The 22433-nt window shown below is 42.2% G+C and overlaps 1 protein-coding gene across 1 annotated transcript; it reads left to right on the top strand.

The window, feature by feature from the left end:
- The first annotated feature begins 2516 nt into the window (after positions 1 to 2516).
- On the top strand, positions 2517 to 14299 carry LOC144535522 (uncharacterized). The gene is made up of 4 exons (XM_078278052.1): positions 2517 to 6492; positions 7866 to 7989; positions 8495 to 9388; positions 11268 to 14299. Exons 1-4 carry the CDS (start codon positions 3048 to 3050, stop codon positions 11848 to 11850), a joined length of 5046 nt encoding a protein of 1681 aa, XP_078134178.1. The 5' UTR covers positions 2517 to 3047; the 3' UTR covers positions 11851 to 14299.
- Positions 14300 to 22433: the final 8134 nt, after the last annotated feature.

Here is a 22433-nt window from a genome sequence, read left to right as displayed (position 1 = left end):
TGTAATGATAACAAAATAAAGCCTGTTTTTCCCCACTGCTCATTTTGCTTTTAAACGCTTTTAAATTGCACTGTACAGTATGTGAATACCCATTGTTGCTCTTTCTTTCTCGGTCTCTCTCACTCTACCTGCCGCCTCCACAGTGATGCGTGTTGCATTAGCGCTGAGGTGAAGAGTGGGAGGTAGAGGGCAAACTGAGAGGGCTACAAGAGGGATGGAGAGAGCCAGAGAAGACAAGAGTGTGTGGGAGACTGAAACATGGATATGTGGGATGATAGATGGATGGATGGATGGATGGATAGATGGAAAGAGACTACTCCTTTATGTTCCTCTTCTCCGTTACCTCATTTCTAAAATGTCTATTGTTGATTTCCCAAGTGAATCCAGTCAGGTCAAACTAAATCTAGAAAGGAATGAGAGAAGGGGGAGACAGAAAGATAGCAATACATACAGATGACGAGAGAGCTATTAGAAAGGGATGAGATGGAGGAAGAGAGGAAGGAGAAGCAGCTGGAGAGGAGAAGTTGGTCTCTTTGCAGCTCCAAAGCTCTTAAAGCCCCAAAGCTGTGTGGAGTGTAAATGGGAGGAAAGAGAGAGAGATAGAGGTAGAGGGAGGCTGGATTGAGGAGAAGAAAAGCTAGAAGGGAGAGGAGGGTTTGCGTTGGTGTGTTGGTTGGCAGAGAGAGTGCTTGTCAAAAAAATCTTCCTCTGACAGAAGGCATGATTCACAGCAGAGAGAGAGGGAGAGGGGAGAGAGAGAGAGGGAGACAAGCGTCAGAAAAAGCAACGGCAGAGATAAAGAGAGAGAGAGAGAGAGAGAGAGGAAAAACGACAGGGGCAGAGATGCCGGTAAGAAAAACAAATGAGGATGCTTATTTGAGGCAGAATGACAAGACATTTACAGGATGGGATGGAGATCGACGGACTGGATTGACTGATGCCTTTTAATGACTGTGACCATGTTGATAAGGTTCTGGCTTTTCTATTGATCGGGGGAAAATAGAGCTGGTGGCAGCAGCAGTGGTGAAAGACAGAGAGAGAGAGAGAGGGAGAGAGGATGCTTAAGAATGAAGGGACACTGAAAAGAAAGGGAAAAAGATAGGGAGACTGGGAATGATTCTCAATGATCAATAGGCTCCTTTGATGGAGCTCAACTAATTTGGCGTCACTAATGCATGTCAATTAGACAGTTCTGACTCATTAGTGTGACATTTAAAGATGGATATCAGTATGGATATTTCAGGACTACTGTGGAAAGCTTTCTAAAGATGTTTTTCGATAATTGAATGTCAATCTGTTCTTTTCTTTATGTGAGAGAAAGAAGTCTAAATGGAGTTTTCGAACCAGTAAATTACTATTCATTCCTCTTTTAACTTTGATTCCCCTCTAAACTGGTTCAAGTGTGGTGAAACCAGGCAGCGTCGTCCTGAGGTTGCCAGATTTCAGTATGTGTGGTTGATGCCATGCCTCTGTCGTCAAATGCGTTTTAAATGCCTTTTTCTTGTGATGTTGGTGATGTTCATTGTTGGTGACTTTCCATGAGCTAATGTTTAGAGCTAATCATCATACTAAGTACTGTTGTTATCTCCCACAAAGATGGAGTTAGCGGGCTAGCTGCTGTAGATGAACCAGTTTGGTACATTTAAAGCAAGACATCAAATAAAATTGTCACCAAAGAAGATTCTCATATTGAAGAAGGGAAGAGCTTTGAAGGAATATTGACGTCATCTTGACTTTATTTTTGGCACCAAATTTGCATGAGGCTTTAAGGCTGCTTGGTGCAGGCTGTTACATTTTTCCAACTTTAAAATGGTTGCTGAGTTGCCTTTTGTTGTGTTGGATATGGACAGTTTTTTCACCCTTTAGATTGTCAAAACTACTGATATTATGTTTTAAGATATAACTTCTACAAATTGACGAAAGGAATTCGCCAACAAGGGCTTCAGTTTTTTGCTTGGTCTAAGCTCATCTTGAGAAGGAAAAGTTCTACATGAAGTACATTTGAGGTTTTTACAATACAATATTTACAATTTTCTAATCAATAGAGGAAATGGTTTGCTACTTTTACTACCTTATATGGGTCAAGCTCCAAACAACTCCTGGATGGATCTTACAATTCCCACAATGCAACCAAATTGTGTCTTTCATTAGAACCCCACATTTTAAGTTTGTTGCCTTAGCTTTCTATGTCACGCCCAACCTGAGATAACTCTGATGACATCATCTGGGTTATTTTCTCAGAGAAGTTCATTCAGAGCCACAGAGGACATTATAGGCTACTGTACAACTGATTTCACAGGTTGAGTAGTACTTCTTGTGGGATGTAAACTGAGCTTTGTGTATAGCATTGGTGGAGTGGGCCTTTAATTGGACATGCAAGAATATCAGTGATATTTAACTAATTTCTTAATACTGAATATTTTAATGTCTACTCACTTTGATATTTATGGAGAGACATTTTTAAAGCTGTCTTCCATTCAAATCTTTTGTTGTTTGCTTTGTTTTCCACAGACAGACGATGGTAATCAACAAACACTGCCAGAATGAAAGGAGAAGCTTTCTGTCGCTTTGTGTCTGACTAACGCTCCACTGGAAAAAGACTTTATTGGCTCTGAACAGACAGCCAGAACAATAAACAACTAAAATAAAAACAAATGCGGACATGTTGGGAAGAGCATGGGAGAGAAGATGAGCTAAGAACAGTTAACCTGTGGATATAAAACTGGACATATTTTGTCTTATATTTTCATGTTTTTTCTTCTAAATCTGGTTGGAGTATTTTTAATTTTGACAGTATCTTGTTTACATTGTTTTTATGTCATGAAGCTTTTGACAAGCAGTTTTTTTTGCAGCAAGGCCATATTTTGATCAAAATATGCTTCAGTATTTTACTATAAAGCCAGTTGGCATGCATCTTGAACATATTGAAATTTATTTTACAAGCTAAATTTTTCATAATTAGTCAAATTAACAAATTCACAATTCACTCTTCAAACTTCAACCGTGCCTCCCACCAGTCCCTCCCACCGTCAGCCATCCGACCAATCATGGGTAAGCCTCTAAGCCGTCCCGGGTGTTTCAGGAAGAGCTCCTGCTGCCTGGAGAAACACGGAGCTGGGGATGGAGGATTGGGAGGGCGGTCTGGGGGAGTGGAAGGGGGATACGGAGACGGCTACATTCCCCAACGATCCATCTACGATACCATGTGCATCAATCAACAGATTGACAGCCATCACCATCACGCTGGAGGGTCCATAAGGCAAGACGGTGGATGTGAGGGGAGTTTTAGCTACTCTGCAAGCGGCTCCCTAAGGGTTAGTAGGTCTCCGGCTGACATGTTCGATCCGCAGCCCCGCTCTCTAACTCCGAACCCCTCGTTTGTTCGACGACTGGATGAAAGAGCCATCTTTGATTCATTGAAGCTTGGGGGTCAGGATGTCGATGGTGTTGGCTGCCATTCGCCAGGATGTATCAACCGATCAGTTTCTCCCTCCGTGTCATCATTCTCAGCACCAGGAGTGTCCTCCTCCTCATCCAAGAAACACCACCATCCCCACCACCATCAACATGGAGACAGTACAAAGAGCAGAGATGGCCGACATTCCTGGAAAGTCTTTACACCTCCGAAACACCTGGAGTGTCTGGAGCTTACTACAGCCGAAATGATGGACAGAGGAGGGGGGTATCTGAACCCAGGACACTACCCTCCCCCTGGGGGCCAGTCCTCCTCTCTTACCTCCCCCCTCATTTCCCCATTCTCCGGCTCACCTCTCTCCTCGGGTTACCATACGCCAGTCTTTTTCTCCCCTGCCAAACCTCGCCCCAGTCAATCTCAGAGTTTGCGATGTTCCCCTCCCCAGGTCATCCAGCCAAGGCATTACTCCCAAACCCAGAGTCTCAGGCTGTCACCACCCCATGAGCTTAGACGATCTCCCTACCGTGCCCCGCTGGTCCAACTGTCTGCTCATGACCTTGAGCAGGAAATGAGGGACAGAGGCGGAGGATGGGGCCGGAGTGAGCGAGAAAGGGAGTGGGAGAGGGAGAGAGAAAGGGAGATGGAGCGAGGGTGGGCCCAGCGAGAGTGGGAAAGAGAAAGGGAGAGGGGGAGGCTGGAGAGGGAGAAGGCGAGAGAAAGGGAGAGGAGGGAAACATCAACTTTTGGCACCTTCGGGTATGGTCGACCAGTACCTCTGCGTTCAGACAGAGACTCTGTGTTTTTAGAGCACGACCAGGTTATAGACACAACACCCCTATTGCTCCCCCACCCCTCACCTTCACCCTCCCCCAATGCTGCCCCCAGAATGGGCACTGGCGCTGTGGGTAGGAATAGAGCCGGGTCAAAGGTTGGCCCTGAAAGTGTAGGTATGGTTTCAAAATTTGACAACGGGAGTGTGGGTTTGGTGTTGGTTGACAGCAAATCTGGGTGTGGGCCAAGGATAGTAAGTGAAGCTGGAGTTGGAAACATGCCAGAGGCTGAAATCAGGGCTGGAATACAAGAACCACATAGAGCTGAAAGTTGGAACAAATATGACAACGGATCCAGGGCTAGCATTAAAAATGGGTCTGAAATAAGAATGGGCTCCCAAGTGAAAACACGACCAGGTGGACGGGATCTGGAAGGAAAAGTACAGTCTGGGGTGGAGATTGAAAATATGGCTCCAGCTGTGAACAAAGAGGGACACAGGGGATCAACAAGGAGTGGAGAAAAAACTGGAAGGGGTGTGGCTAAACCAGAACCCATTGCTGAGACTATACCTTCAACTGTGACTGACATTGAGAACAGGATTGAGCCTGGAGATAAAGTTGAGATTGGAGCTGGACCTGGTCTGGGGATGAAGCCAGAGATTGAGGCAGGGGTTGAGGTTAAAGCTATTTTAAGGCAGGTGGAGAACAGGACTGGAACAGAAGCTGGAGGTGTAGCTACAGTTAACAATGAGGTTGGTTCGGCAGCAGAGTCCAGGGTAGAAACTAAAGAGACAGAAGTTAAGATTGCTCCTACATCTGAGCCTGAAGCAGTACTAGAGGCTGGGGTTAGTAATGAGACTAAAAGTAACACTGAGACTGGGGCCGTCAGTGAAACGCAGAACAGCAACAAGACTACAGATAAAGCTCACATAAGTGTTGATGCTGGGGATAAAACTGATACTGCCCCTGCAGATCAGGCTGAGAAAAAGCCTTTGGACATCGATAAAATTGAATCTAGCCATGTAGAGAAAGGTTCCAGGTCCCACAAGTCCAAATCATCCAAGTCCAGCTCTAGGACTCGACCTGGCACGGCCACAGGGCTCCGACCAGGCGTGGTCAGCCCTCGCCTAAGCAGAGGATTTGGAGACTGTGAGTCAACACGCCTTAAGTCTGAGGGCATTGAGTCCACCTGGCCTCGCCGAATCATGGTCAGAAAGAGGACTGTTCGGCAGGGTGGGGCACTCCACAACCTCCCTATTCTACCTCCACTCCCCTCTGTCCTCTCAGCATTGGAGAAGAGGCGCCCACTTGCCCAACTCCACCCCCGTCCAGGCCACTTCTCAGAGAACCCACTGACAACCATTATAAATGCTACAAGTATTGTGGGACGATGCTCACTTAAAGAGCCCTCCCATTTAGAACCAGGACAGGGGGCCAGTTTGGTAGGCAGGGCTTCCCTGAAGGAGCAGAACTTGGAGCAGTGGAGGGTCTGCAGAGAGCAGGAGGAACCCAGGAGAACCAGGAGTAAGGAGAAACAAGCAGAGCAGAGTAAGGAGAAGACTGAGATTGAGGAGAGGAAGGGGAAGGAAGAGAAGCGAGACAAGGCGAGAATCGAAGAGAAAGACAAAAGGGAGGAGAAAGTGGGAAAGGAGAAAGAGACGGTTATTGTCCTAGAGGGGCTGGTGGAGGAAACCAAACAAGAAAAGTCAGAGAGAAGGGTTAAAGGGAAATTGCAAGAGGATGGGAACATAAAGGAAGATGTAGAAAAGGAAAGGGATGTAGAAATATTTTTTGAAAAGGTGGAGGATAGAGAAATGAAGATTAAGGATGAAATACAAGAGCAGCAACGACAAGAGTTGGAGGAGGTGGTGGCTAAATCAAAGAAAGACGTTGACGTAGAGGGAGGAGAAGGAGGCACATTTGGAGATGAAGGGGGGATAGAGAGTTGGGACGTTGTCCTTGACATGGTCAACACATTGTGGGAGGATGGCTGGGAGAAAGGGGGAGCAGGAGGAAGTGGTGATACAGATTCCTTCTCGGGCTCCCTTCAACGTTGGCCTCTTCTCCGGCCCCCGATTGGCTTTGGGGGCTCCCATCCCCCCTCCTCGGCAGCCTCGGAGCTCAGCCTGACAGAGTTGGAAAGGAGAGCCAGGGAGCTGGACTCGGACCTGGAGCACCTAGACCTGTCTCAGCCCCACAGGGACACCCAGGATTTATACCAGTCAATGCTGGAGCCACAGAGGGAACGAACGGACATGTACCAAACACACCCTGGGCCGCAGAGAGAGAAAGTTGCTCTCTTGACAGGTATTAGTTGGATTTTATGTATGTTTGTTTTCATTCTTCCCATATTTCATTCAGGTGCCTGCAATAATACACTGAATTTCTTTAGCTTCATCAGAGTATTATGTTGAAGGAGAACTCTACTGATTTTACTACAAAGGTCAGTTTATTTGTTATGGAGACTACTACTTTGGAAGAGCTATGTCATGTTTGGAAAAAAGCCCCTGATTATGTCACAACGATGTTATCAGAGTTATCAAAAAATTTACTGTTGGGCCCCATTGAACCCTCCACACCACTTCCCCCATCTCCTGTTCTGCTCTCAAGATTTGTAATGAACCTCAATGCTCTATGGTATAAAGTATTTAAAAAGTTAAGGCATTGAGAAAATGCATGCATGTATAAACACCATAGTCAATCACAGACATAAAAGTAGCAGCAAAACTTATTTCTGAAATAAAAAAACAAGCCTTAGCTCAGTTGCTGAATGTGAGACTTAAAAGAGAGAGAATCATCAATTAAGAATCCTATGTAGGGGCGCCTGGATAGCTCACCTGGTTGAGCGTGCGTTCTATGTACAAAGGCTCAGTCCTTGCCGCAGCAGCCGTAGGTTGAGCTATCCTGTGTAATAAAGGCCTAAAAAGAAAATATTTAAAAAGAAAAAGATTTATTAAGTATCATCGGTATGTGTATTAAGATACAGTCTCAATCACATTGCCTTGAAACGTAATTTTAGATGGAAGGGTTCAGTGGCTTTTGCTTTAAGTTTGTGAACATCATAGGCTTTGTTTTGTCAGGACTGAAAATCATTTCCAACTCCTAAAATGTGTGTTGTACAGTATCAAAAGCCTTTTATAACTAACAAAGAGCCTGATACTGTGTAGAAGCAGAGCCTTAAATAACATTATCATCTGCATGGGTTAATGAGTGAATGAGAGTGGTACGAGGACTGAACCCTGGGGCACACCCTTTATTACATTAAGAAAGCTAGATGTGGTGCCTTCTGCCTGGACACACTGTGATCTGTTACCCACAATATGCTGGACGTGGGGAGGGGAGTTTTGTTTTTCCATTAAGGGGATATCAAGGCTTTAATAAAAGTTTGGATTGGGGATTGTTTGCTTGATTGTCATGTGACTGAGGCGGGGTGGACGCCATTTGCTTGTCCTACCTCAGCTCTACCCATTCTCCACCATATCTAGATTAGGATTTGTTGTCACTTTTCTATTCCTGCAGAAAGGCCTCAGCTAAAAAACAGCTACTAGGCAAACACTGCTCTACTGGCTGTGATCAAATATCCAAAGGCTTGAACAGGAGGGTAATGAACGGTATAATGTTTTAATTGGATTCACCATTTATCATGTTTAATTGTGTTAAAACTGTGCTCTATTTACCAGGAATGGGGAACAGATCCCAGGTCAGTTTGGAGCTCAGTGCTATGGCCTCACCAGCTACAGACACAGACAGACCTCCCGTTGACTGGTCAACCAAATCTGCTGGGACTTCCACTGTTGGCAATAGGTAAGTAGGTAGGTAAGTACGATGGTACACATGGTCCACATTCAATAGTTTTAGAATGTGGACCATGTGGATTGGGCAGGTTGAAATGGTGCTGTACAACATTTGCGATTTGGGGGCTTTTGTTGACAAGACCTATAATGCAACATGTATGGCTTTAATAAGCTTAATATCTCTTTACCTAATCATTTTATCAAATTATCTCATTAAAAGTTAGCTTTCTATGTTTCCATTCTTTTTTGCAGTATTAAACACCCTACAGTAGTTATAATTGTTCTGGGTAACATTTGTGGTCTGGAACATTTTCAAGGTTTCAAATTAGAGGCATAACAAATTCAAAGTGCTCTGTGGGGCTAATAGACAAAAACAAATCAATGGCCTTGATCTGAAATAGTAGGTTACAACAAATGTGATGTCATCTGTGGTAACCATTGGTAGACAGAGAGAATTAGAAGTCATTGGAGGCACATGAGGATGTAGTCAATTGACTGCTTTGTCTTTTTTCTAGCTCTACTAAGGAGGACAGCTCTCCAGACTCCAACCTTACTCTGGAATCCGACTCCAGTGGCGTCTTCCTGTCCTTATCCAATCAGAGCCAGGAGGAGGCCGGCTCTGACAGCGACCAGCCAATCAGTGGCTCTGACCTAGGCAGTAGCAGCACGTCACTGGAGAAAGATGGGGACGATGGAGGGTTAAAGGAATGGGGGAGGGAGGAGAGTGCAGAGCTACAGTGGTGCTACCCATCACTCCTCGACACCTCCTTGCATGAAGACAAAGAAGGAGATAGCGGAAGCGAGAAAGCAGGGCATGGAAAGATGGGGAGAGATGAAGAGAGAGGGAAAGATGAGAATGGAGGGTGGGTTGGTAAGATAGGTTCTGTTTCAACCACTAAAACCCCACTTGACCATGCAGATAGGGAGGGCTCAACGGCTTTAAATGCCCCACAAAGTGAAGAGATACCACCCAGGAAAAAAGTGACCATCATGGGAAGTGACTTTCCTCTTCCTCTGTCTCCCTCAAAACAACCAATCAAACACCTTCTAGATCCAAATCAGAAGCCAATCAGAAGCTCAGGCCTGGACTGTGGTGATTTAGATCCCTTTGTCCAATCGGACAGCTTTGTTTACCTTGCCGTGTCTGCAAGACCTGCTTCCCAGGGTGAAGTCACCACATTGACAGAAGTTCCCACCCAATATATAAAACAAGACAGTGTACAGCAACATTCAGATAGCATGAAAACACACTTGGACCAGTCAAATACAGAATGGATCGCCAAGCCAACTCAATTTTCCCCACAAAAACCAGAGGAAGGAGACTTTCTGTGCACTGACAGCTTTGTCTACCTGGCTGCTCCAGCCTGCCACCTACTGGGCCCTGCAGGAACCGCACCCTACAGCGGCAGGTAGGCATATTTTTTGTGTTCGCTGTAGCTGTAGTGCATTCCATTGTCTGTAATTCAGTAATGGGGCAGAGAAAAAACTATAACAGCATTTCAAAGCAATTTTGTTAATTTTGCTCCATTCATCCATCTATCCATCCATCCATCCATCCATCCATCCATTTTCGGCTCCGCTTATTCTGGTCCTGGTTGCAGTGTCAGTCAGCTAGGTAAGGTAGCCCAGACATCTTTCTCCCTAGCCATGTCATCCAGCTCTCCCTGAGGGATACCGAAAAGGTTCCAGACCAGATGGGATCTGTGATCCCTCCAGTGTGTTCTGAGTAGGGCTGGGAGATATGGAGAAAATCAGATATCACAATATTCTTGACTAAATACTTGGATATCGATATTACGTCAATATTCTAGGGTTGACAATTGGTGCTTTCACAAATTATTTTCACAATGAGATTTTCAATAAACAAAAACAGTAATGTGGATATAATGACTAAGTGGGTAAAGGCAAATAATAGAACAGCTAGAACAGTCAAAATGACATTTTACTGTAACGCAGCCTTTAAAACGCCATATTATGCCATATTATGATATTACGATATCCAAAGTCTAAGACAATATCTTGTCTCATATCTTGATATCGATATAATATTGATATATTGCCCAGCCCTAGTTCTGGGTCCTCCAGGGGGTCTCCTCCTAGTTGGTTGTGCCTGGAACACCTTCACAGGAGGCATCCTAATCAAATACCAACACCACCTCAACTGGCTCCTTTTGACACAATGTAGCAACGATTCAACTTCTTCCAGATGTCTTAGCTTTTCCCCCTAGCTTTGTTTCCATTCAGGGAATGACTGTCCGAGGTCCCTGCCCCCAAGGATTTCAATTACCACCTACAGAATACTTTTTTTCCACATGTTAGGGAGGCTTAGGCATGTGGAATCCAAGTGGCCCATGTTGAAGAAGAAGTCGTTTCGAGGTTGTTTGGATTAGGGAACTCCTGAAGCAAGTCAAATCAGGAAGCCAAAAAATACCACAGAAGCAAAAAAAGGTGTGGGAGAAGTTCAGGGAGACCCTGGTGAAGGTTCTTGCAAACCTTTAGACATCTCAGAAACGGCCGACATGGCTTAGCCAAGGCTGTTTTGAGCAGGGGAGGAGAACTGCTGACCAGGACTTGGGACACTTTGTTGGAAGGACACTTTGAGGAACTCCTGAATCTGAATACAATGATTTACAATTAAACATACTGTGATACCTTATTGATCCAATTTTATGGAATTCCATTTCCAGGCAAAAGCATGCTTTGACTCACAACCATCACTCATCTCATGCCCATTACAAACTCATTTCAGAGTATTTTAAATTCCCCACACAAGTCAGCACTAATAATAATTCTTTGTCATTAGTTGTGTTAGAATTGAAATGTTCTGCAGCATTTTTAAAAGCAGTGCTTTAGTAAATGGACTTCATTTATATAACAATTTTCTAGTATAAACGACCACTCAAAGCACTCTACTGTATACCACAGGCCCCATTCACCCTGTTCACACACCGGTGGCCAAGGCTATCATACAAGGTGCCACCCGCTCATCAAATAAACATCAGTGTTTTGCCAAAGGACACTTTGACATGTAGACTGCAGGGGCCAGGGATTGATCCACGGACCTCCTGAATGGTAGACGACTGCTCTACGCCCTGAGCCACAGTTGCCCAGTGTACCATTCATATACATATAAGAATGAAGTTACTAGAGAAATATTTGGAATTGTTTTAATTAAAGATTGGTGATGGTTGTGGCTGTAGATGCCAGTGATTACTTTGGTCACTGAAATTCAATATTTATGTAGTTTAATATTTTACTCTTTTTATTCTGTTTGTTGTGCTTTTCCAGGGAGTCAGACTCAGAGAGTTCCGGATCTGGCGCTGTTGATCTGTCAGTACTGGGCTGTGGCTCGGTGGCAGGGGATAGCGACTGGGACTCAGACCTGTCTGACTCCGATCCCAGTCGCTCCTCCAGAATATCTGCTCCTGGTAATAAATCTGCCGGCGTATCACGACCCAAGCGGCTGCCTGCTGAACCAGGCTGGGACTTGTTTGGAGAAACCACCGAACCTGAAGTGCTGAGTGAGCTCTTCACGGAACAGGACAAAAACAACAATGGCATAGCAAGGAAGGCTACCGGGGTTACCACCAGCCTGGCAGATACACCAGCTATTCCCATGGCAACTCAGCATGTCACTGCGCCAGTGAAACGGGTAGAATCAGTAGATCAGTCGTCAACAACAAAGAAGGTGACATGGCAGTTTAAACCAGCCCAGAGGTCAGTCTGCACAGGAAGCAGGAAGGATAAAGAGAAGGAAGGGACATCATCATTGGTAAGGTTCACAGAACTTGAAGGAGGCGATTCCCATAGATCCTCCCCTTCATCTTCATCGTCTTCATCATCGTCACCATCGTCATCGTCTTCTGGTTGATTTGTGAAGGCAATGTTTTTTGTTCAATCGTTTGAGAGGAGGCTTTATTGCTGAAGCTGGGTTTGTTTCCAAAAGGTAGAAAAGGTTTTCAACTTGTTCTGTAGAAACTGATGGCTAGAACAACTACATATTTTTTTGCCTGTACATTTTTTATTTTGCATCTAGCTGCTGCCATTGCCTTCTTATGACCTTCTAAAGGCTGCATAAAAGACTAGGTAATTGTTGCATTTTCTTGGACTACTCTACACAATATACTATTTAATCAGTTTAAGTTTGAGATAGTGTGAGACTCAGGCTGAACAGAAACCTTCAGGTTGAGATTGTGTGGAAATATGGCCACTGATAGAACACGTAGGTAAGATTTGCAGTGTCATTCCTAATGGATTTTATCAACAGTCAAAGTTTGAAACACAGGCTTGATTTATTAGTTACACATTACTCTATCTCTAAACAAGAAATAGGAATAGTACTGTGGGTTTTGTATTCTATTGAATGTACTGTACAGGATATATACAACTATAAGTAAAAACAAAATTCACATATGAGGCATTCCCAGTGGTTTGGCTTGGTCACCTGTATTTAAACATTATTACAATGTTGGAATTTAGTTACAATAACACATACAAATGATTACAGTTGGAGAAAAGAATTTCTGTCGGACTCTGCCATTGTGTTATCTTGTTTATAAAGATCTAACAATGTAAATGTGTCTCAGGTCTTATATCAAATTACACTTCCTTCCCCTATGTAATGCCTCACTTCAACACCTGCCCTTACTACTTCATATATATGCTTTTAAAACTGACTTTTAGAAACCGACTGAGGTCGAACTTTACAGTGTACAATGTATTTTATAATCACATCCAACTTTACAGTGTATTTACCAGTGTGTCAATAATATATTTTGAAACATTGAGATAATTATAGAGCGATATATACAGTATATATGTGTGTGTGTGTGTGTGTGTGTGTGTGTGTGTGTGTGTGTGTGTGTGTGTGTGTGTGTGTGTGTGTGTGTGTGTGTGTGTGTGTGTGTGTGTGTGTGTGTGTGCAGACATGAACAAATAATGGAAGGATTTAGTAATAACATTTAATTTAAATGTTTTATTTATAAATTAAATTGAAATTGTCAATGTTAAAATTGGGCAATATGCTTACGGATTCATGCTATATTCTATGTTTCAGATGTGGAAAGTGTTGCCTGAGTGATGTGTATAATAATGGCTGAGTTTAATTTATTTTATACAACCAAATACTAATTGTAAATGCAGTCTTACACTCATTTAGAGGTTCTATGTGTAACAATTTTAAACATCAATGTATTATCAGGTAGCTCGGTATAATTGCCATAAACAATGAGACATGATAGATAGCCTTTGTCTCACCCCAGTGGTAGTATTAGTGCTAGGGACTTCATTTCCGTGGCATCTTGGGCTTTACTGAAGAGGATTAACATGTTGGAGATGATTTGCCTCTCACTCCCCTCCACCAATTGAGAGAAAATGTGACAGTTTTAGCTCTGTTTGCATTGAAAGTGAAGCAATCCAGAAGATTTTCATTCAAATCCATGTCAGTGGCACACAATGTAAAATGCAGTGTGGAGACTGGTAGAGCTGCCAATCATCCCAGCAGTGGTTCTGTTGTTGACTTATTATACTAATGTTTCAAAATGAATGTGGTAATCATTTACTGATGTTAACAATTACACATGTAGCACCTTTAAAAGAGAGCACAGTGCTAGCAGGTTTATCCTATTACAAATGTGACAAAGAGAGCACGGAAGGTTGACAAATCATTGTTACTTACCCAATAATAATTAGCATTACAACACAATGTGGCTATGAAAGGATGTGTGGGAAGTTATGTCCTGGCAGGCAAATGTTTCCTCAGCAGGTGCACTCGTCCTTTTTTAAATATGCACTTGAATTTCAAATTGGGCAGTGGGAGGTAACTTTGTAAATTTGTCTTTGTGTTATCAGTGTTGAACGTCAAGGTAATGGCACTAGATTTTGGAAGGTGAATCTATTGTGGGGATGCTGCAGACATATTTTTGATTTTTGATTGCGATTGATGCCGTAACATTGGTGTTTTTTTGTTTTAGTTTTTTCTGCAAACTGAGAACTGTTGCTTTGTGCAGCTTTAACTGCCATTATGAACATTGAAATGCTCCGCCAGTCCCTATTCTTAATGATGTTGCTACGTGTGAACCAACAGGATTTGGTAGAGCTCTAAATGCACCTGTCTGGATTAGTGATAGATTTATTATTTATTATTTTATATTTTCTGGTGTTTTCGAGCACATATTTACAAGTACATCCATGGAGGACTTACGTACTTCGTTAGCATTGATCCGTATTTTTAAAGCTGCAAGATTGTGGGGATGTCTTAGGAAGTGAATGTGTTACCAGGGATTGAACTAATGACTATTGAAGGTTTGAAATGATCACAACCTCTGACTACTTGTTATTTTCTAAACCATGTCAAAATGCATTGAATGTACATTTGTTGAGATTGTTATGACACCTTATAGCACCCCAAATCCCTGTTGAAGGTCAGCAGTTTCAAAACATGAAAAGTGATCTGTGAGGCCATTTTGGCATGGCCGGATTAACCTGTAACGGCACAGATTTGCTGATGTTACATTGTTACCTATTACACTCCCATGGCAGGAGAAACCAACCAGTACCCATGTGGTTTAGGTTTGTCCTTTAATTTTTTGTGTGTGTCAGTTTGTGGTAATTTGATTAAACACAAAATTATGTAGGAATATTGACCATATAAACATAATAGGGTGGTATTAGCCTCTGCAAAATCCGTTAATTGTGGAATGTACAACCTGCAGTGTTGGGTTACTTGAAAGCTGTTATCAATAACTTATTACTTACTGAAAATGTAATTGCATCACTTTACAAATTTTTCAGCAGCAAAAGTATGTTAGCCTACATTACTTGTTTACTTTGGTTACCCTGCCCAGCTCTATCGAAGGTGCCTTTCAACAACTACAAATTCTCCACACCTAGACCGTTCTCATTGCCTGGTCGTCAAATACCGACGCTTTGTCACAATCTTTGTCAGTACCAGTTGTTCAATAACTTGCTTTTTTGGTTTGAATATTATGTAATACAGTTCCTGTACATCAGAATTTCTGCCATTGGTGTTGCTAGGCAATGTTTGGTGAAACAAAAAGAAACAAGTTTTACAAGGTCGGGTGAAGACTTTTAAAATTCTTACAAGTTTTGAAATTAGAAGAGAAAGGAATTTCACTGGTTGCTTTAAGCCTTGTCTTAAACATACGCAATTGACAACATCAGAGAATAGGGCTATCGCTAACGTTATGTAGCTCTCTCGCTCTTTCCCTTACACAGGCTGCGTCTCTCTCCTTCTGTCATGGACACACAGCCTACTCGTTTGATCTCTATCACTGCCTCTTACCTTTTCCATGTCTCTTTTTTTCCTTTTTTTGTTGCAGTTTTGCTCACATGTCCTCTCTCCTTTTGCCTGAAGCTGTCCCTCAGACCTACAGGCTGTTAGCTTAACCAAAGCTAACGATACTGTTTTTAAAAGTCCTCTCTTTCCTCCACCTACAGTGCCATTGGTTGATTTGATATTCCAGAATCACATACACATCCAAAAATGTAAGCTGCTGGGTTATTTATCTGTGTATTTCGTTGGTTATACATCTAACAACAGCTCTAAGCTATTAAGCTAAGCCTTTTAACTAGACTTCACTACAGGTGCACTACTTTAAAATGGCAACAAACAGGTTATGCTGTTTACCGGTTATACTGTACGGTTATTAAAAGTTGATCTACATTATTATTATTATTAAAGGTTTATTTAGATAGGGACAGATCCAAAAAACATAGATAAGCTTTAACAGTCATCTGATGTATGTATCATAGTGCTTTTAGCCGAAGCTAATTCACGACACTTGTTCCTAGTAGGGCTTTTGGTTAAAAATAAAAATACAGATTTACGTTATTAAAAATAAGACAAAGATGAAATAAAATGGAATGAAATGAAAAAGGAAAGAAAGTATACAGAGAGAGCAGTGTAAAAACTAAATATGAAAGCAAGATTGTTCCCGAATTAGCCACAATTTGGTATTTTTTTTCTCCCAATTGGAATCAAGAATTCTCAGTGGCCATGGTATAAACTAACTAATATAATAATAATAATAATAATAATAATAATAATAATAATAATAATAAAAAGAAATTGGGGTCACAAAGTAAATTCATAAGTAAGTGCGTGTCTTATTTGATGTGGTGCCAACAAATAATTAATCAAATTACCAAAGACCTTTGACACACAGTGAACCTGGAACTTTTGGGGCCTCAGGTCATGTTCAAGCTTTGTTTAATATTTTGCATTTTGTTATCTATGAGTGCATTATTAAATTCAGGGAGTGTATCTTTTAGAACCATGACAGAATTAGCTCTTATTTGGAGGTGGCCGAGCTCATGTTGTGATATTGCACATAGTTTGGACACATTCCACTCACATTTCACATATGAGCAATATAAAGGCATGGAGCGGGTGTATGTGTTATGACTATGAGAGACATCATTTTCAATGATGCAATCTCCTTTTTATTCTGTATGAAAAATTGCATTGTAATTAGGGCTGCACAATAAGAGGAAAATATCTAATTGCAATTATTTTTGACTGATATTTGATTGCGATATGATTCACGATATTGGAGGCAATGATCATTTTTGTATAATTCGCATTTTCATTGTAAAATATTAAAAATTATTATAGTGTGATGTTTGCGAGGATTTAGTCTGTTGGATACAATTTGTAGGCTGGGACGTCTCTGCAGCACCACAATACTTAATTCGGAATGGTTTGACACATATTTTGCCTTTAACAAATATTGCGCCCCCATTTGGATATTGAACTAGTCCACATTGCTATATTAATTGTGCAGCCCTAATTGGAAGAAGGCCGTATAGATCAAGTTTAGCCAGTTTCTCCCTGTATGCTCCACAGTTGGGCTCCCGGCAATTTCTTGGTGGTTCTCTGCCAGCTCTGACATGTCATGTATGGAGAGCTGTGCTGTTTATTTGAAGCTGACTGCTTTTTGCTGTTGAAATGGGACAAGGCCATGGCATTATTAAAACTACCTGGACAAACTGTCTGGTGTTCCCCACTGCCTATTGCGTCACACCAACCCTACGTTCTGGCTGAGGTGTCATGACACTATTAATTAAATCTAACCTGTGGGGGGTTTTCTCTATTAAACAGTTGGCACTATGCTGTGTAACACTTGAAAACCTGGTTTCTATTGGAATAATGAAATTTTTTTCTAACCTTGCAGCTTTACTGTCTGCTGGATAGTTTGTCTTAATAACTAAACTTTAAAGCTTACACATCGGACCAAAGGAGAGGATGGGCCAGATAGTTGTATGTACAATTTTTTATCAATGAAACAATCTTTGATTTGCGCTCGCATTAAACTGTGGCAAGGCATCTAGTTTCACTGTGATATATTAAGGATAAATTACTTTACATCTTCACTGACTTTTGTAAAATTCAGTAATATCAGGCCATACGCATCATAATAACAAAAATAATAATACTTTGCTGTTCATGTTAATGCTGATCCCTGTTAAAGCTTATTGGTGATTAAGAACTAAGACCTGAGAGGACTTCTTAGTGGATAAAGATGATTTATGTAAAATCTTATTGTGTACCGTATTCCCAAGCCTTGCTGAAATGCATTAATGTACAAATAAAGACTAAACTTGATGGTGAAATGTGACTCACTTTGGCCTGTTTGGTGTCTGTCTCAGCTGTCAATTGAAGGATTAAGTAAAGAAAAAAAGGAATTTCTTCTTTTTTAAGATAGTTATTTCACTGATATCAAAGGCATTTCTCTGTTTAATCACTCATCACTGGGAAAAACTTCACTGCACCGCTTCAGTGACACTCAACTTAATTGCCAAAACGTGGTTACTTCTCCATAACACACACACACACACACACACACACACACACACACACACACACACACACACACACACACACACACACACACACACACACACACACACACACAGTGCGTCTCACTATCTTTGTGGGGACCCGTCATTGACATAATGCATTCCCTAGCCCCTTACCCTAACCTTAACCATCACAGCTAAATGCCTAACCTTAACCCTTACCCTCACCCTAACCAGAACCTAATTCTAACCCTAATCCTAAAACCAAGTCTTAACCCTCAAACAGCCCTTTAAACTTGTGGGGTCCAGCATTTTGGCCCCACAAAGCTCTCCGCACCCCACAATTATACTGTATTCCCGGTTTTTGGACCCCACGAATATACTTAAACAAGAACACACACACACACACACACGCACACACACACACACACACGTACACACACACACACACACACACACACACACACACACACACACACACATGCACACACACACACACACACACACACACACACACACACACACACACACACACACACACACACACACACACACACACACACACACACCCCCTGCGGTGCCATCTGTGTATTGAATAGTACATGGTGTACAAGGAGTTGTGTTGTGTCAGTAATGTAGGTCTGTCCATCTATTTAAAGCTGATTAATTAGAGCACTTTGAATAAGGCCAGAGAGAGGGAGAGAGAGAAAGAGGGAGAGGGAGAGACCACCATTATGAATAGTTAATCTATGTGCCAGTTCCTCAGCCACCGCAGGGACTGTGGTGATTTATTGAGCCAGATGACACAGTCTGTTTGTGACACAGTCTGTAAAAATATGCGGTCAGATTTATTGTAATTCTTGAACTAATTTGATCAAACTTTACAGGATCAGTGCACTCTGAGAAATATGGGAGACTGAATTCAAATAAATATTCTGGTTAAATATAAATGCACAAGCTGTTGTATTTTATTATGTGTCACTCTCTTTACACTGAGGTGGCAATAAGTCTACATAACAAAACAACCATAAAATGTCTGCAGGGACTGATGTGGTTGTTCATCTATAGAAGCTGTAAGTGGAGGTCATGAACAGGCTGAGGTGTTTTGGATGAACTTTGATCTTTTTGTTACTCATCTTTCTAAAAAGAAAACCTGTAATCAGCAGGGAAAGTTTACATGTTTACTCAGTTTGGTTTCAGGCTTATTCATGCCAAACTCCCCACTGCCTGGAGATTATGTCAATCTGATAATCACACCCACTCTGCACAGTGATTGGCCAGGTGTGTGGAGGTGTGAAATGGGCAAGGTTTGAATTCCCATTTGTACGATTCATTGCATCGAGACGTAGAAACAAAGAGTTCTAGGAAAGAGATCAGCGAGGCAGTGGAATGCAGCCGGTTGGAGGCGATGACAGCCTTCAAGTGTGACCATACTAACCCTTTGCAGATACACCTTTTAATATTTTTTTAAAGCGGCTATAAACAATATTTTTCAAATGTATCAAATGAAAATGTGAAAACAATGTGAAAGGGATTGCTCCTAGTGATGAACCTACAGAGAATTATCAGCTGAATCGGCAGCTCCTCTCGGCTCCTCTTTATAGTGACTTTTAGCTCATTGTTGCTGTCTGGCACTCAACTTTACTGTTCTGGTTCACTGTCACTGCTCTCATAGTGTTGTTTTATGCCGCAGCAGGTAGCTGTTTTCAGTGAAAAAGCACTAAAAACTCACTGTACACTACCTGCTCAGCACCAAACAGCAGACATACAGTTAAAGACTAGCTGGTGAACATAGTGGAGCATTTAGCAGCTAAAGAGCCCTCAAGAGTTGGTAGAGACCAAAACCAGAGCTAAAAGAGAGTGAATATTACATTCTCAAGGTGAACAGAAACATTACTTTAAATGCTGATGTTGCGCGATAACTGCTGGATGTGTAGGCCTAGATAACCAACTGTTTGCTACCAAGTTCGCCTTGTAAATTTAAAAGCTGCCCATGTCAGGGGCGACGACCAATGGGGCCAATCATATTTCAGGGGGGGAAATCTCTAGCCCCGCCCCTGGCCCATATTGAAATGAAAAGTGCAGCACGTGCCTGGTTGCAGACATCGCGAGCCCTGACGCCAGGGGAAACTACAGCGACCATAAACCTAGCTTGAGTCACGCTGCTCACGCAGGCTGTGTGGCTGCTCTATCCCAGAGGTCTTCAACGTTTTTTAGGTCAGGGACCCCTTAGCTGAAATAGAGGCCGAGTAGGGACCCCCTACTGTATACGGATATTGTATAAAATTGAGTTACATATTAAACTGGGCCAAATAGATGAAAATAAATGGTTATTATTTATACATCATGTTTTAACATTAAACATACCATACATCTACCTTCATTGTTGAATGCACTTAATGGAAGTCGCTTTGGTAAAAGCATCAGCTAAATGTAATACATGTGGAAGGCACAGATGATCCTTAAGCTTAACTGTATGGTTACCATAGTGGCTACCTTACCTATAGTATGCTTATCTTCAATGTGTAAATATATTTTTTTTTTTCACAAATAGGTCAGTTGCTATTAATATGTTGGATTCATATTAATGTATATTTTCAGACATGATATTTTATTTAAAAAAATAAATTAAAAAACACAATGTGGCGGCCCCCCTGCACTAACTCTGAGGACCGCCTAGGGGTCACGGACCCCCTGTTGAAGATCCCTGCTCTAACCTGTTCACAAGGACGCTGAAATGGAAAGCAGGAAGTTCTGTGACACACTTGGGCTGGCCCGGGTGTCAAAGTCGACGAGAATGACAAGGGGCTACTTACATGTCACTGCAAATTATATTTAATGTCACTGCAAATCATCCATTGGTTGTGTAAGTGGGAGGAGGGGGAGGAGGGGGAGGAGGGGGATGCGATCACTGCAGTTGCCACATTTTAAGACATTGCTGTGGAGTGAAGTTTGTCAGATCTCTGGGGCCTTCCGAACGGCCTGGGGCCCTAGCAGTTGCCTGCCTTGCCAGTTCACAAGCCATTTGTCTGGAAAACATAGTCCTGTGTGGGCACTTTTTTTTGTTTTGATTGTGGAACTTATAGTTGTTAAAAGTTATCAGATTAGATTCAACTTTGTTGTTGCACAGAGTAAAGGGTACTGAGACAAAGAAATGCCATTTAACATCTAACCAGAAGTGCAAAAAGCAGTAACTTGTAGAGTAATGTAAGGAGTATATACAGAATTACTGTTCATTCTGAAGTATTCATATATAGAATAAATATAGAACATGAACAGAACCGTGTAGGCGACTCATCGTTATTGTTATTGTTGCATTGTTGAGGATGGAGACCAGCCACTTGTTGTCTGCAAACTTGATAATGGTTGTCGTTGGTGAATGGGTGTGCATGTGATTGCCTAAGCTATCTCCATGACAACTGAGCAAACTCCATCCACTGAGGAAGGTCAAGAGATGTGGCTGAAAGCTTATGAAACCTTAGGACCTTGTGTTGAGATTATTTTGGATACATTTTAGATTTATTTAGGCAGCCTGTATTACAGTCATTGTGGTCTCAAAGAAACCAACGATGACCAACGTCCTTCCTATTAGGTTTAGTGCCGTTTAGCAATATCACGCTACTTCCACAGTCATTTGTAGGCAGCAAACACTTGTAAACAAATGACTGATGCTGTTGTTTTTCTGGAGAGGACAGTCTCACTGCAGTAGCTGGGGAGAGGATCTCGTGTTCTGTTCATCAAACCAGAACAGAACAACGCTTAGCTCACACCAGGTGCTTCTTGGCTTGGTCTGAGCAGGTGGGTGGCTGCACCTTGCTGCCTGATTATCCAGGGCAGGTTTGCTGAGCATTAAGGTCCTTGTCTTGTGTTCACATGCAGTCATATTCATGGTTATTTATCACAATATCAAATGGGAACAGATGAGCATAAAAAAACTGTGCCAATTAAAATTGCCACAGCACCACCATGTAGAGTCATCTTGATCTTTATCTTCCCACTGACTTCCCACTGGTTTGCATAACTGCAGTCAACCATTAACACTATGTCCACATTTAAACTCCCCTACTGCAGGGAAAACCGTCAAATAATTGAGTCTAGCCCATTGCTGCTCTTTTCACTGTGGCCTTATGTCTTCATTCTTTCAGTGATCACAGTATTAATGTTAACAGAAGTGCAGAACATACTCTGCCCATCAGTGTCTCTCTCTGCCTCTCTCTCTCTCTCTCTCTCTCTCTCTCTCTCTATCTCTCTCTCTCTCTGTTTCAGCAAGTCCCTATACTGTACTTCACATTGTTGCTGTGTATTTCATTTTGTGGGCATGTGTGTGGGTGGCTACTGGCTTTTTGTTGTTGTCTGTGTGTGTGTGTGTGTGTGTGTGTGTGTGTGTGTGTGTGTGTGTGTGTGTGTGTGTTCTGTGTGGCTAGCTGTTTGTATGCACTGCATGTGTGAAGAGAGGAGGACGAAAGGAGCTACTGAATCTCAACAGAATCACACACACACACACACACACACACACACACACACACACACACACACACACACACACACACACACACACACACAAATATAAAATGGAAGGCATCAGGATTCAAGGTTGTATCTCAGGCTGCATGGTAAAAAGCCATAGATGGCCTG

This window comes from Sander vitreus, chromosome 20 (assembly GCF_031162955.1).
Source record: "Sander vitreus isolate 19-12246 chromosome 20, sanVit1, whole genome shotgun sequence".
Classification (NCBI taxonomy): Eukaryota; Metazoa; Chordata; class Actinopteri; order Perciformes; family Percidae; genus Sander; species Sander vitreus.
This window is presented reverse-complemented; position numbering and strand designations above follow the sequence as displayed.

Excerpts from the sequence above, each read along its gene's own strand:
- LOC144535522 (XM_078278052.1), top strand. The coding sequence starts at position 3,048 with ATGGGTAAGCCTCTAAGCCGTCCCGGGTGTTTCAGGAAGAGCTCCTGC. Across the intron at positions 7,990-8,494 it reads ACTTCCACTGTTGGCAATAG|CTCTACTAAGGAGGACAGCT; the intron begins GTAAGTAGGTAG and ends TCTTTTTTCTAG. Across the intron at positions 9,389-11,267 it reads ACCGCACCCTACAGCGGCAG|GGAGTCAGACTCAGAGAGTT; the intron begins GTAGGCATATTT and ends GTGCTTTTCCAG.